The sequence below is a fragment of the Phocoena phocoena genome, chromosome 3 (assembly GCF_963924675.1).
Source record: "Phocoena phocoena chromosome 3, mPhoPho1.1, whole genome shotgun sequence".
In the NCBI taxonomy this organism is placed as follows: Eukaryota; Metazoa; Chordata; class Mammalia; order Artiodactyla; family Phocoenidae; genus Phocoena; species Phocoena phocoena.
In genome coordinates this window covers 164,042,539-164,057,104 of record NC_089221.1, presented here as the reverse complement: position 1 = coordinate 164,057,104, position 14,566 = coordinate 164,042,539, and the positions used below count along the sequence as shown (strand labels likewise).

At 51.0% G+C, this 14,566-nt stretch overlaps 1 protein-coding gene across 3 annotated transcripts in view; it reads left to right on the top strand.

Moving 5' to 3' along the window:
- The window catches only part of CACNA1A (calcium voltage-gated channel subunit alpha1 A), a 236,061-nt gene extending 234,739 nt beyond the window's left edge, over window positions 1-1,322 (top strand). For all 3 annotated transcript variants that reach the window (XM_065874591.1, XM_065874592.1, XM_065874589.1), the window contains one exon: window positions 585-1,322. In XM_065874591.1, coding sequence (XP_065730663.1) covers window positions 585-1,322 — 738 coding nt within the window. The remainder of the gene's footprint in view (window positions 1-584) is intronic.
- The last annotated feature ends 13,244 nt before the right edge of the window (window positions 1,323-14,566 follow it).

The following is a 14,566-nucleotide window of genomic DNA, read 5'->3' as shown; positions in this document are numbered from 1 at the left end:
ACCCCCAGCCTCCCTGCCCGCCTGCCACCCGCTCCCTGCCCGCAGCTGCTTCCTCTTTGGTTGTGGATCACGTTTTGAGTTTCCGGCCAGCGTAGTCTTTACAACTCATGACCACGCTGGCTGCCCCGCTGCCTCTTGCTTTCCTTTAACCCGGCTTCCGTTTTTTTTCTGTTATTGTTTCGATTATGATTTCTGTCCTCTGGACGCCTGTGAGTAATTTTTTAAACTTCTGCTATTTTAACCCCCAAACTTACAAAACTCCATTTCTCATTTCTCTTTTCACTTTGTTGTGTTGGTTTTCGACTTCCCCCTCCCTCCTTGTCTCTCCCACTCCCCCCCACCCCACCGCCACCCCCCGCCCCGTCCTCCTCCGCCTCTTCCTGCCCTCATCCTCCCTGTGGCTGTTGCTTTTCTCCTTTTTTTTTCCATTCTAATGTCCTGTGTCCCCCTCTCCTCCCGGTGCCTCTCCTGTCCTTTGGTTTTCCTTCGGTCCTCACCCTCCCGTCCTCTGTGTCTCCTCCCGTCTCCTGGTTGATTTTGGTGTATCTTTTTTTTTGATTTCCTTTGTTTCAATTTTCGTGTAGGGCAGTAGTTCCGTAAGTGGAAGCCCAGCCCCCTCAACATCTGGTACCAGCACTCCGCGGCGGGGACGCCGCCAGCTCCCCCAGACCCCCTCCACCCCCCGGCCACACGTGTCCTATTCCCCCGTGATCCGTAAGGCCGGCGGCTCGGGTCCCCCGCAGCAGCAGCAGCAGCAGCAGCAGCAGCCGGCGGTGCGGCCAAGCCGGGCGGCCCCCAGCGGCCAGCGGAGGTACCCGGGCCCCGCGGCTGAGCCCCTGGCCGGGGAGCGGCCGCCCACGGGGGGCCACGGCAGCAGCCGCTCGCCAACGATGGAGCGGCGGGTCCCAGGCATGGCCAGGAGCGAGTCCCCCAGGGCGTGTCGCCACGGCGGGGCGCGGTGGCCGCCGTCCGGCGCGCACGCGGCCGAGGGGCCCCCGGTCCCCCGGCACCACGGTTACTACCGGGGCTCCGACTACGACGAGCCCGACGGCCTGGGCAGCGGCAGCGGCGGCGGCGGCGGCGGCGGCGGCGGGGAGGAGCCCCGGGCCGCCGCCTACGACGCGCCGCCCCCCGCGCGCCACGCGTGCTCGCCCAGGACTCCCCGGGCCGCTGGCCCGGCCTGCGCCTCGCCTTCCAGGCACGGCCGGCGACTCCCCAACGGCTACTACCCGGTCCACGGACTGGCCAGGCCCCGCGGGCCGGGCTCCCGGAAAGGCCTGCACGAAACCTACAGCGAGACCGACGATGACGACTGGTGCTAAGCCCGGGCGAGGTGGCACCCGCGCCCGCCCGGCCCCCCCCACGCACCCCACGAACACGCCCCCCCGGGGAGGAGCCGCACCGGCCGCGGGGCCACCTCGCTGCCACCTGCCCAGCACACGGGGGGAGGCCCGGGAGGGCCCAGGAGAGGACCAGCTGGACGGCCCCGGCCTCTGGAGGGAGTCCCCAGGGCCAGGACACACCAGGGTGTCCCGCAAAGACCCTCAGCCGGACAAGCCGCTCCTGGGCAGCTACTGCGCCCCCCACCCAGCCCCGACCCCCCACGACGGGGTCCCTCGGGGGCAGACAAACCACACAGCCAAGGGATTCTAATTAACTCAGCCATTTTTGGAGAACCTTGGGGAAAATGGAAATTTAAAAAAAAAAAAAAACATTTTTAAAAGAAAAACGGGGAGAAAAAAATTGCTTCTATTGATGAGTTTTATCATCTCAACTGAATCTTTCCTTTCCCTGGTGAACGCGAGCTGGTGGCCCGTGTGTGGCGAGAAGCCGGAAGCGAAGAGGAAACCCAGCGTCCCACACAGACTCCACCAGACACACTCATACCCCACACACGTTCTCAGACACACACAGGAGTGCTTGCTGGTTATACCAAACCCTACTATAACTGCCTGCAGAAATCAATTTAAAAAAAATAAACAATTTTAAAAGGACAAAAAAATTAATGATTGAGAAAAGAAGCATTTTTTTCTGACATTTGGTCCTGCTTGAAATAACAAAAGAAAAAAGAAAAAAAAAAAATACCACCGATTTCCTTTGCTTCTTTTTTCCTTTTTCCTATCTTGTTTGAAAACTGTGGGCTTGGGACTGTGAATTATTGCATGACATTCAAAAAGAAAAAAAAAATAATAAAAAAAAAGTTGAATCAAAGGACTTCTGGATTGGAATGGTCTTTATATTCTCTGCAAAGTACTCCCCAGGTCTCTTTGGGGAAACCATGGAAGGAGGCGCTTTGAAAGTGGCTAAGGATGAGAAAGCTGTAGCTCTCCAGCCAGCACTCTTTGCAAGAAGGTTAAAGCCAAAGACACTGACCAGCCCATGCCTCTACCCGCAGCCCTCCGGGGGTTCCACAGTCTGCCTGCTGCTGCTTCTGCAGGCCAGGTTGTACCTAAAGCAACCATCCTGGATGATAAACCTTCCTGGATGACCATCCTACATGATCTGGCAAGTGAGACCCCAGTGAGTACATCTGAGGCCCCACATATTAGCAAAACTCCTATTGGAAGCACCCTGGAGGAGGTACCTGGAAACCCAGCTCAGACACCCTGTGCCCAGGGAGTTTTCCCCCAGTGGGAGGTGAGCCCTTCCTGAGGCCTCTGGCACTCCCACCCCACCTACCTGCACCCAAGAAGCTGCTTCTGATGGGCTCCACCCCAAGCTGTATCCCATTTCACAGACTTTCTTGAGATGCCCCTAAGTTACCCGCAGTCATTGGGGAATCCTAGAGATCAGAGTTCAGAGCAGCCCATAGGTGGCAAAAGATGATCATGGCCAGTTCAAGGTGAAGGCAGCATATCAGAGGTAGAGGTGGGGATGGGCTTCTTATGAGGGGATTGACAGTCTGCCCTCCCTCCACCTTCAGCCGCACCCAACATGTCTTTCCATCGGGCCACAATGCACCTGCTGAGACAGTCCCACTCCAGGCTTCCAGAAGCTGGCGCCAAAGATGAAGGTGGTAGAGGACCCCCCAACCCCGCTGCCCCCACCCCCAGGGCCTCACCTCCCTGCCTATTCTGTGAATGGTTCTGTGAATATAGTCTATAGCCACAGAACTGTAGTTAGTAAAATTAGGAGGTCAGCGAGCTGTGTTGATTCAGGTGAGCAAAAGGCCTGTTATACCCCGTGTTCAAGTTGAGGTGAAAGGCCTTTCTTTGGTCTGAAAAGGCAGCTCCCGCTTCTCCCAAGAAGGGGCTTCAGAGAATTGCGGGGAAACACGCAGATAAGGAGAGAGGGATCGTTCTCAAGGAACACTGGGGTACCAGAAGAAGGGGTACCAAGCCCCTGGCTGTGTGACCTTAAGAAAATGACTTAGCCTGTCTGTGCCTCTGTTTTTCCCATCTGTAAGCGGGAACTAGTAATAGAACTGTTTGTGACGATTAAATGCATTATTCTACATCAGTCATCAGCAAACTTTTTATTTTGAAGGAACAGAGAGTAAATATTTTCAACTTTGTTGCCCAAATGGCCTCTATCTCAACTCTTCAACTCTGACATTGCACCAGAAAAGCAGCCTTATGTTAACGAGTGGGTGTGGCTGTGTTCCAATAAAACTTTATTTATAAAAACAGGCATAGGGCCGGATTGGACCACTCTTCTACATCAGCAGTTCTCAAATGTTTGTCTCAGCACCCCTTTCTTTTCTTTTTTTTTTTTTTCTCTTTTTTTTTGGCTGCGTTCTTCGTTGCTGCGTGTGGGCTTTCTCTAGTTGCTGCAAGCAGGGGCTACTCTTTTTGGGGGTGCACGGGCTTCTCATTGCGGTGGCTTCTCTTGTTGTGGAGCACGGGGCCCTAGAGCGCGCGGGTTTCAGTAGTTTCGGTGAACGGGCTTAGTTGCTCTGCGGCATGTGGGATCTTCCCAGACCAGGGATCGAACCCATGTCCCCTGCATTGGCAGGCAGATCCTTAAGCACTGCGCCACCAGGGAAGTCCAGCACCCCTTTCCATTCTTTAAAAAATATATTGAGGATCCCAAAGCGCATCTGTTTATATGGGTTATAGCTACCGATAGTTGCCATTTAGAAATTAAAACTGAGACTTTTAAAAACTATTTATTAGCTTTCTTTTTTTTACATCTTTATTGAAGTATAATTGCTTTACAATATTGTGTTAGTTTCTGCTGTACAACAAAGTGAATCAGCTATATGTATACATATATCCCCTCCCTCCTGAGCTTCCCTCCCACCCTCCCTATCTCACCCCCTTAGGTCGTCTCAAAGCATCGAGCTGATCTCCCTGTGCTATGCTGCTGCTTCCCACTAGCCGTCCATTTTACATTTGGTAGTGTATATATGTCCGTGCAACTCTCTCACTTCGTCCCAGCTTCCCTTTCCCCCCAGTGTCCTCAAGTCCGTTCTCTACGTCTGTGTCTTTATTCCTGCCCTGCCACTAGGTTCATCAGTACCGTTTTTTCTAGATTCCATATGTATGCGTTAACATATGGTATTTGTTTTTCTCTTTCTGACTTACTTCACTCTGTATGACAGACTCTAGGTCCATCCACCTCATTACAAATAACTCAACTGCGTTCCTTTTTATGGCTGAGTAATATTCCATTGTATATATGTGCCACATCTTCTTTATCCATTCATCTTATTTATTAGCTTTTCAATTACAATCAACAATAAACCTACTAATGATAACGACTAACATTTTTAATGAAAAATAATCACATTCAAAACAAAAACATTCCATAAAAAGAGAGGCATTGTTTTACATGTTTGCCTCCAATTAATGTTGACGGAACAGAAAGCAGCTGGATTCTCATATCTGATTCTGCATTCCACCTGTTGCAATAGCCAATCTCCCCTGGAAACTCCACCATACACCTGTGAGAGAATGAAAGTGAGAGAGGCAAAGGACATCTTAATATTATAAAAATAGTTCATGGGAATTCCCTGGCAGTCCACTGGTTAGGACTCCACACTTCCACTGCAGGGGGCATGGGTTTGATCCCTGGTCGGGGAACTAAGATCCCGCATGCCGTGGAGCACAGCCAAAAAAAAAATAATTCAGCCTGATGGGCCCCCCTGGAAGGGTCTCAGTAACCCCCAAGTTTCTGGACCCTTTGAGAACTGCTGTTCTCAGAACAAATGATATCTGGCCCATAGTAAGCGATTTTTTGCTATGGCCATTATTACCATAACATCAAAGAAGAAAGTTCCAAAAGGACTTGCTCCAGACCCCAAGCCTTGAGCTGAACTCAGCTAGAGGAGGCTGAGGGACTCCAAACGCAGGACAGGCAGAGCTCACCCTATAATAACGGCACCTAAGAAGAGACCAGTGGAATAAGAAACTAAAGAGGGTTTTAGCTTCCTAACCAGGCAGCTTGCCCAGTCACAACCCCCGCAGACTTCTAGACCAGCTGCCTGCCCAAGGCAAGGCTGGTCTCTGGCAAAGGTCCCCCTCCTGGGGTGCTGGGGCAATTCAGGAACAGGTAGATGCATGCAATTCCCTCAGGAGCCAGGGAAGCTGCAGCCACCTGTCCACCAGGGAATGAGACCCACTGCCCAAGCCCCCCACACCTCTGGACCCAAAGGGCAAGACTCTGGCTGAGTGCTGGGAGGCTGAACCTCAGGCGTCCACAGCCCACACATTTAGGCTGGAGCGAGTGTAAGTTGCCCAGGAGACACAAAGTGGGGGGATTAGAGGATGAAGAGGCAGAGTGGGGCTGAGGCTGTGGTCTCACATCCCTTTGGTCCCTGATCTGAGCTGTATCCTATGGAAGGCTGAAGAAGGGGCAAGGAAACAGAAACTCTGAGAGCAAGGCATGCTGTACAAATGCCCTGGGCAGCTCCCTTCATGGGACATAGAGATCCAAAAAATCCAGGCTCCATTTCAGATGTGTCCTTGGGGCTTCAAGGAATCACTGCCCCTTCCCTACAATCCACAGCCTCCAATTGCTACCTGAGCCTCAAGTCCTGTCTGTAAAATGGGGACCCACTACTGTGTCAAGGAGGCAAAACTCTTCCTCTACCTCCCTAGATTCAGTGACTAGGGTCTGTGAATTAAACCAACAAATGCCAGATTAATGGAAGAAAAGGTACACAATTTTTATTAATATTTACATGCATGGAAGTTCACAGAAAAGTAGTGAAACTCAAAGAGCAATTAGATTCAGGGACTTATCTAACATTTTAACAAAGGAAAAAGGGTTTGGGGAGTTGGGGCTGGAGATGTATGGAGAGCTTCTGAGTTGGCAAAAGCACCCACATGCCCAGAGAGTGGCACAGCCCAGCTCCACGGGGACAGAAGCTTCTGCTCTCAGGACCCTCCCAGGTCTTGCCCTGTAAACCTCTTCATCTGGCTGTTCATTTCTTTGTGATAAACCAGTAAACATCAAAAATGCCTTCCTGAGTTCTGTGAGCCATGCTAGCAAATTAACGAACCTGAGAAGGGGGTCTTGGGAACGCCTGATTTAGAGCCAGTGGGTCAGAAATACAGGTGGCCCGAGACTTGGGACTTGTGTCTGAAGTGAGGGTGCTCTGTGGGACTGAGCCCTTTAACTTGTGATGTTAACTCCAGGAAAATAGTGTCAGAACTAAATGATTTGTTGGACATCCAGTTAGTGTCAGAGAATTGGTTTAGCATCGGGAAAAAAACCCACACGTTCGATGTCAGGAAACATCCCAGTCCCATTCTGAGGTTCTAGGTGGACATGGATTCCAAAAGGATACTATTCAACCAGTGACAGTAATACAAGCAGTAAAGTAGATTTGGAAAACCTGAGATGGTGCTCGTGAATGAACAAAGTGTGGGACACAGCCAGACAAGGAAGTGTTTGACCCCTGGCTCTGTCACCCATTGTGTGTCCTACAGGAGCTGACTTCACCCTGAGCCTGTGTCTCCTGTACACAATTACTGTGAGCAGGAGTCACCCACTCCCTTGCCAATGCTGGCTGATGCTATAGATTGAATGTTTGTGTCCCCCCAAAGTTATCTGTTAAAACCTAATCTCCAATGTGATGGTATTTAAAGGTGGGGCTTTGGGAGGTGGTCAGGTCATGAGGGTGGAGCCCTCATGAATGGGATTAGTGCCCTTATAAAAGAGGCCTCAGAGAGACCTCCATGTGAAGACACAGAAAGAAGAGAGCCATCTATGAACCAAGAAGTGGGTTCTCACTGGATCCAATTGATCTCGGACTCCTAGCCTCTGGAACTGCAAGAAGTAAATGAATGTTGTTTATAAGCCACGAGTCCATGATGTTCTTAGCACCTGAACAGACTAAGCCAAACACCTGCTGAAGGCCTGGTGGGGATGCTGCAGAGGATGAGCAGAAGAGGGCTGCTGCCCCAATGTTCATTGCAGCACTATTTACAATAGCCAGCACACGGAAGCAACCTAAATGTCCATCAACGGAAGAATGGACAACGAAGGTGTGGTAGGTATATACAATGGAATATTGCTCAGCCATAAAAAAGGATGAAATAACGCCATTTGCAGCGACATGGATGGACCTAGAGATTGTCAGACTGAGTGAAGTAAGTCAGACAGAGAAAGACAAATATCATATGATATCACTTGTATGAGGAATCTAAAACAATGGTACAGGGACTTCCCTGGTGGCACAGTGGTTAAGAATCTGCCTGCCAATGCAGGGGACACCGGTTCGAGCCCTGGTCCAGGAAGATCCCACATGCCACAGAGCAACTGAGCCCATATGCCACAACTACTGAACATGCGCTCCAGAGCCCACAAGGCCCAACTACTGAGTCTGCGTGCTGCAACTACTGAAGCCTGCACGCTGCAACTACTGAAGCCTGCACGCTGCAACTAATGAAGCCTGAGTGCCTAGAGCCCATGCTCCGCAGCAAGAGAAGCTACCGCAGTGAGAAGCCCGCGCACCGCAACGAAGAGTAGCCCCTGCTCGTCGCAAGTAGAGAAAGCCCATGCGCAGCAATGAAGACCCAATGCAGCCAAATAAATAAATAATTTTAATTGGTACAAATGAACCTATTTACAAAACAGAAATTGAGTCACAGATGTAGAAAACAAACTTATGGGGCTTCCCTGGTGGCGCAGTCGTTGAGAGTCCGCCTGCCGATGCAGGGGACACGGGTTCGTGCCCTGGTCCGGGAAGATCCCACATGCCGCGGAGCGGCTGGGCCCGTGAGCCATGGCCGCTGAGCCTGCGCGTCCGGAGCCTGTGCTCCGCAACGGGAGGGACCACAACAGTGAGAGGCCCGCGTACCGCAAAAAAAAAAAAAAAAAAAGTAGGGGGGGGAGGGCTGCTGACTGGAGGAGAGTCTGTAGAGGGGATGGACACAGAAGCAAAATCATCCCACCCCTGCCCTCGATCTGCCATGATAGCCCCATCTGCCAAAAATGCCACCCATTTTTCATGGGGCCTCCTGTCCCTGTTCAGAATGGAGGCCCGGGCCCTCCTGCAATCTCCCCATCAAGCCCACCACCTCGGGCCCTGCAAGCTGCCCAGAGCTCCCACCTTCCTCCCCATCTCCCAGACAGTTCCCCACAGGCCCAGCTCCTCCCCACACCCTCCCCCTTATCCACCCTGCTCCAGCTCTTAAATAGGAGAAAGAATTCACCATCGAGGAAGTATCCTCCAAGACTCCATTTGCTCAGTAGAAAATGATCCAGAGACATACACAGCCAGCTGTGGACCGTTTTGTTTATCTCTGAAGAGGGTGGGGAAGGCCCTCAATGGAGGGAGTGTAGACTTTGGTACTGTACTTAATTAATTCTACAAATACACACGATCGCTTTTGTAATCGGGAAACAGTTTCTAAAGGCATCCAGGTGCCTTCTCCTGCAAAAAGTGCTTTCTCTGATCTCCAGATCTCCCAGGTCAATCAAAGACCACATAATAATAATCAATCCACTGGACAACCAAATGAGACTGTGTTCCCCCCAAAACCAAGGCCTGGGTCTTGTTCAAGGACATGTCCCCAGCTCCTGGTCCGTGGGAGCGCCCAGGGGGCGTTGGTTGAGCTGAGGTTGCACAGGCTGGACCAGTCAAGGTGCACCAGGCAGGCAGGCAGTGCCACCTAGAGGCCAGATGGGGAATGGCCGAGCGCGTGATCGCTGTAACTAGGAGGGGGGAGTGGTCCGCGAACGCGGAACTGGAGCCAGAAGAGAGCGTGAGAGCGCCCCTACTCCCTGCTCCAAGGTCAGAAAGAGGACCTGCGGGACATCACGCAAGTAAACGGCAGGGCGCTCTATAGAAAGAACTTTCTAACGACTACTCAGAACGGAGCAGATGGTTCAGGGGGACCCAGTATCCAAGCCAGCTAAAGCTGGCTGAAGCTGAAGACCCTGTGAGCCACTAAGTTTCTGGCTCCACTCTTCGCAGGAAGAGCCCACTGGAGAGGGAAGCCAGAAGAGATGCTTCTGGGAGCGCTGTGAGAGGAGGGACTGGATAGGAGGAAATGAGGGAGGCACTTTCAGATAAAAAATTGAGAGTCTAGAAAAGTTCGATCCTTTGCCCAAGGTCACATGGGTGGAAAAGGGTAGACCTTGAACCCTCATCCACTTGGTTTCCCTCCAGTCAGCCCTGGACATGACATGCCCCTGCCGGCTGGAGCCTAGTTACCTCTTCTCTCCTCCATGCTGTGCCCTCTCTTCTGGTTCTGCTGTCATCTCATCCTAAACCCACTCCCAGGTGACACCTCCCTGCCCACCAGGACTGCTGGGGGTACAAACCACCAAACCACCAAGCAACAGGAACAGTCTCCAGGTCTTTGAACTTCAGGTGTCAAAAGTTCAAGGTGGTTCAGAGTATTGCACCAACCTCAGTCCTCCACTCCTCTGGCCAGCCAGGGAGAGCAAGGTCATGCTGTCTCACATCTGAAAAATACATCAAAAGTCCCCTGGTGGACAGGGATGGACAGTCACAGCTCCCTTCCCCCTCTCCTCAGCCCCCAGGACTATAGCTCTTCCCTGCCCTGCTCCAGGTCAGCAGTGGTCCTGGGGGTTTTCACCCCCTGAGCAGAGAGTACAGGTGTGATTTGATTCCCCTGAAGGCACAGTGATCTAGACCAGCCATGTCCAACGGCAATTTAAAATGAGTCACACTTGGGTTTTCTAGTCACCACATTAAAGAAAGTAAAAAAGGAACAAGTGAAGTTTTTTAGTTTTTTTTAAATTGCGGAGAGATTCGAGATTCACGTAACATAAAATTAACCCTTTAAGGTGGACCATTCTTCAGCATTTAGTACCTTCAAAATGTTGTGCAACCACCTCTAGCTAATTTCAATATATTTTTATCACCCCAAGATAAAGTCCATCGCCATTAGCAGTCACTCTCCATACTGCCTCCCCTCAGCCCCTGGCCACCGCTAATCTACTTTCTATCTCTGTGGATTTGCCTCTTCTGGACATTTCACATAAATGGGATTACACAATATGTGACCTTTCAATCTGGCTTCTTCACTCAGCATAATGTTTTCAAGGTTCACCCATGTCATAACATGTGTCACAACTCCATTCCTTGTTTTTTTAATTTATTATTATTTTTTAAATTTATTTATTTTTGGCTGCGTTGGGTCTTTGCTGCTACGCACGGGCTCTCTCTACTTGTGGCGTGTGGGGGCTACTCTTCATTGCGGTGCGTGGGCTTCTTATTGCGGTGGCTTCTCTTGTTGCAGAGCACAGGCTCTAGGCACGCGGCCTCCGGTAGTTTTGGCACGCGGGCTCGGTAGTTGTGGCTCACGGGCTCAGTAGTTGTGGCTCACGGGCTCTAGAGCGCAGGCTCAGTAGTTGTGGTACACGGGCTAAGTTGCTCCACGGCATGTGGGATCTTCCCGGACCAGGGCTCGAACCCGTGCCGCCTTCATTGGCAGGCGATACTTAACCACTGTGCCACCAGGGAAGTCCTGGAAATTATTTTGAGTGATATGTTTATTTAATAATACAACATAGCCAAAATATAGTCATTTCAACATGTAACCAATATGAATAGTATTGTGATCTTTTACATTGTTTTTTCGTGCTGAGTTTTTGAAACCCAGCATGTTTTTTTCACTCAGAGCACATCTCCATTCAGATCAGCACCTTTCAAGCACTCGATAGCCACGTGTGGCTCATGGCGACCATCCTGGACAGCACAGGTCTATCTCACACTCCTGGCATCATTCTCCAGCTCTGTTGTGCCTGGCAGGGGAAGGGGGGGGGGGGTCACCCCCACCGCTGCCCACTAGTGTCCAAGTGCAGGATCTCACTCATCTGTGGGCCTCAGCACTGGGGTAAGTAGGTGACATCTGCATAGTAGGGTTGGACAGACCATCCTCCAATCCCTGCTCTGCCACCTACACACATATATACACATCCTGCTATGGTCTGAATGTTTGTGCTCCCACAAAATTCATATGTTGAAGCCCTAACTATCAATGTGATGGTATTAGGAGGTGGGGCCTTTGGGGTGATCAGGTCATGAGGGTGGATGAAGCAACTGACAAAGGATTAATCTCCAAAATATATAAACAGCTCATGCAGCTTAATATCAAAATAACAAACAGCCCAATCAAAAAATGGGCAGAAGACCTAAAAGACATTTCTCCAAAGAAGACATACAGATGGCCAACAAACACATGAAAAGATGCTCAACATCACTAATTATTAGAGAAATGCAAATCAGAAATGAGGTATCCCCTCACACCAGTCAGAATGGCCATCATCAAAAAATCTACAAACAAATGCTGGAGCGTGTGGAAAAAAGGGAACCCTCATGCATTGCTGGTAGGAATGTAAATTGATACAGCCACTATGGAAAACAGTATTTTTTAAAAACTAAAAATAGAACTACCATATGACCCAGCAATCCTGCTACTGGGCATACACCCAGAGAAAAGCATAATTCAAAAAGACACATGCACCCCAATGTTCATTGCAGCACTATTTACAATAGCCAGGACGTGGAAGCAACAGAGGAATGGATAAAGAAGATGCGGTACATATATACAATGGAATATTACTCAGACATAAAAAGGAACAAAACTGGGTCATTTGTAGAGACATAGATGGACCTAGAGACTGTCATCAGAGTGAATTAAGTCAGAAAGAGAAAAACAAACATCATATGCTAAGGCATATATGTGGAATCTGAAAAAATTGGTATAGATTATCTTATTTACAAAGCAGAAATACAGACACAGACATAGAGAACACATGTATGGATACCAAGGGGGAAGACGGGGTGGGATGAATTGGGAGATTGGGATTGACATATATACACTATTGATACTATGTATAAAATAGATAACTAATGAGAACCTACTGTATAGCACAGAGAACTCTACTCAATGCTCTGTGATGACCTAAATGAGAAGGAAATCCGAAAAAGAGGGGATATATGTATACGTATAGCTTCACTTTGCTGTACAGTATAAATTAACACAATATTGTAAAGCAACTATACTCCAACTTAAAAAGAAAATGTGATGGTATTAAGAGGTGGGGCCTTTGGGGTGATCAGGTCATTAGGGTGGAGCCCTCATGAGTGGTATTAGTGCCCTTATCAAAGGAAACCCAGAGCACTCACTTGCCCTTTCTGCCATGTGAGGACACAGCAAAATGACACCATCTGTGAACCACAAAGCCCTCACTGGACACCAGACCTGATGGCACCTTGATCTTGGATGTTCCAGCCTCCAGAACTGTGAAGAATAAATGTCTGTTCTTTATAAGCCTTCTGGTCTATGGCATTTTGTTATAGCAACCCAGATGGACTAAGATACATCCCAACCCTGGACTCAGCCTTCTAATCAATAAAATAGGAGTAAGGTAAGGAGGACATGCGTGTGCAGGCCCCTCGGGGCTACCTGGCACTGTGTGTGCATGCAGTGCCAACCACAGTGGCACGTGGTGATGCTATAAAAGCAAGAAAATGTAACAGTGCACTTCCAGAGGAAGTGGATCCCTTGGGAATCCTGCAGGAGTTACCTGGCTACAGAGGCCACTGCATAAGCCCAGGGAGCCATCACTGGTCCTCAGCTGCCTGTGGGTACCCCTAAGTCAGGGGTCATTCACTGGGCTTCTCACCTGGTGCACAGCTGGGGCAGGGATGGGGAGGGCGGCCTGAGCAAGGAGATGCCAGGTCAGTAGGGACCCTGCTGGGGCTGCTACAGGATTACTTCTTGAGGAGTTTGCTCCCAGCTTCTCAGGGTGGACCCGGCCAAGCCTTGGGGCCACACCAGCCCTCCTTCTGACTCATTCATCAGTGGAGGCAGAGAAAGCAGCCTTTAAATATAGCTCAGCACCATCTGAGACTGTGGGGCTGATGGAAGGAAGCCAGCAGCCGCCCCTGACCCAGCCAGCCGTCCTCCACGCTGGGCTCAGACACCCCCGCCTCTCTGCCTTCTCGCCCCTTCCCTTGCAGCCTCAAACAGCCTGCTGTCACGAGGCCCAGGCTCAGATGTTTAGGCTTTCTGTAAATGTGAGCTATAAAAAGAACCATGGGGCGGGTGGAAGGGTGGGAAATGGCCACCAGCTTGTTAAGAGATACCACCCCCATGCTGCCCCTAGCACAGCAAACATCCCCCCAGCCACCGCCCCTAGAGATGCAGGCTCCTGCTTGAGTGCAGACACACTGTGACAAGCTGGCATTTAGAATCAGGGATAAGGAGGCCAGCCAGTTGGGGAAAAGCCAAGTCTGACTTTATAAAGGTCTCTCTCCTTGGCCGGAACCGGGTGCTGGAAATTGCAATTCTGCAGATGCCTCCAGCTGAGGCAGGTCAAGCCGGCTCCAGGAGCGTACCTGGGTGGGGGTGGGGGGGCCACATGGACACTGTGGGACACAGGGTGCCAGCCCTTAGCAGGGCTCCAGCCCCAGGCTGGCCTCCCCAGGCTCTGAATGTGCATTCAGGACAGCCACCCATGCAACAGCACCATTCACCTGTCCCTCAGCCTCACCTCCACCTGATCAAGCTTCCAGCTCGCACTTGTGCCCAGTCGCCCAGCTCTCCACACCCACTGCTCCACTTGGGCAGACCCTGCCTCCTCCATCAGGGTAACTGCAGCCCCCACCCAGCCAGCGCCCCCCTTTCCCTGGGCTCTCTGCTCATGCAGCCTACCTGCAGCCCAAGCTCCCCACACCATCCAGGGCTCGAAATGTCCACCTCCTGCCACAGCCCATCCCCCCCTCCCTTGCGGGGACTTTCTGCCGGTCCTTCAACTGTACATAGGGCACCGGTTAGGTGCCAGGCGCAGGTCAGGAGCTGAGAATGCACGGTGGAGAGTAAGATGGGCACCGTCACATCCTCACGGACTCCCAGTCAGATGGAGGAGGCAAAGGGCACATCGACAAAACTACATCGACAAACCAAAAAGAAAAAGCAGGGAAATAATGAATGACAACTGGGATGTGTGCTGTGAAGGAACAGCCCAGAGCACTGCAGAGAGGCTGACCTTCCTCAGAAGGGGAAGGGAAAATATACACAAGGCCTGAAGGACAGGGGTCTGGTGGGAGAAGGGGGAGGGGTGGGGACATTCCATGCAGGGAAAGAAGCTCTGAGTAGGAGCAAATTGAGAAGACCAAGGTGCCATGTACATCCTC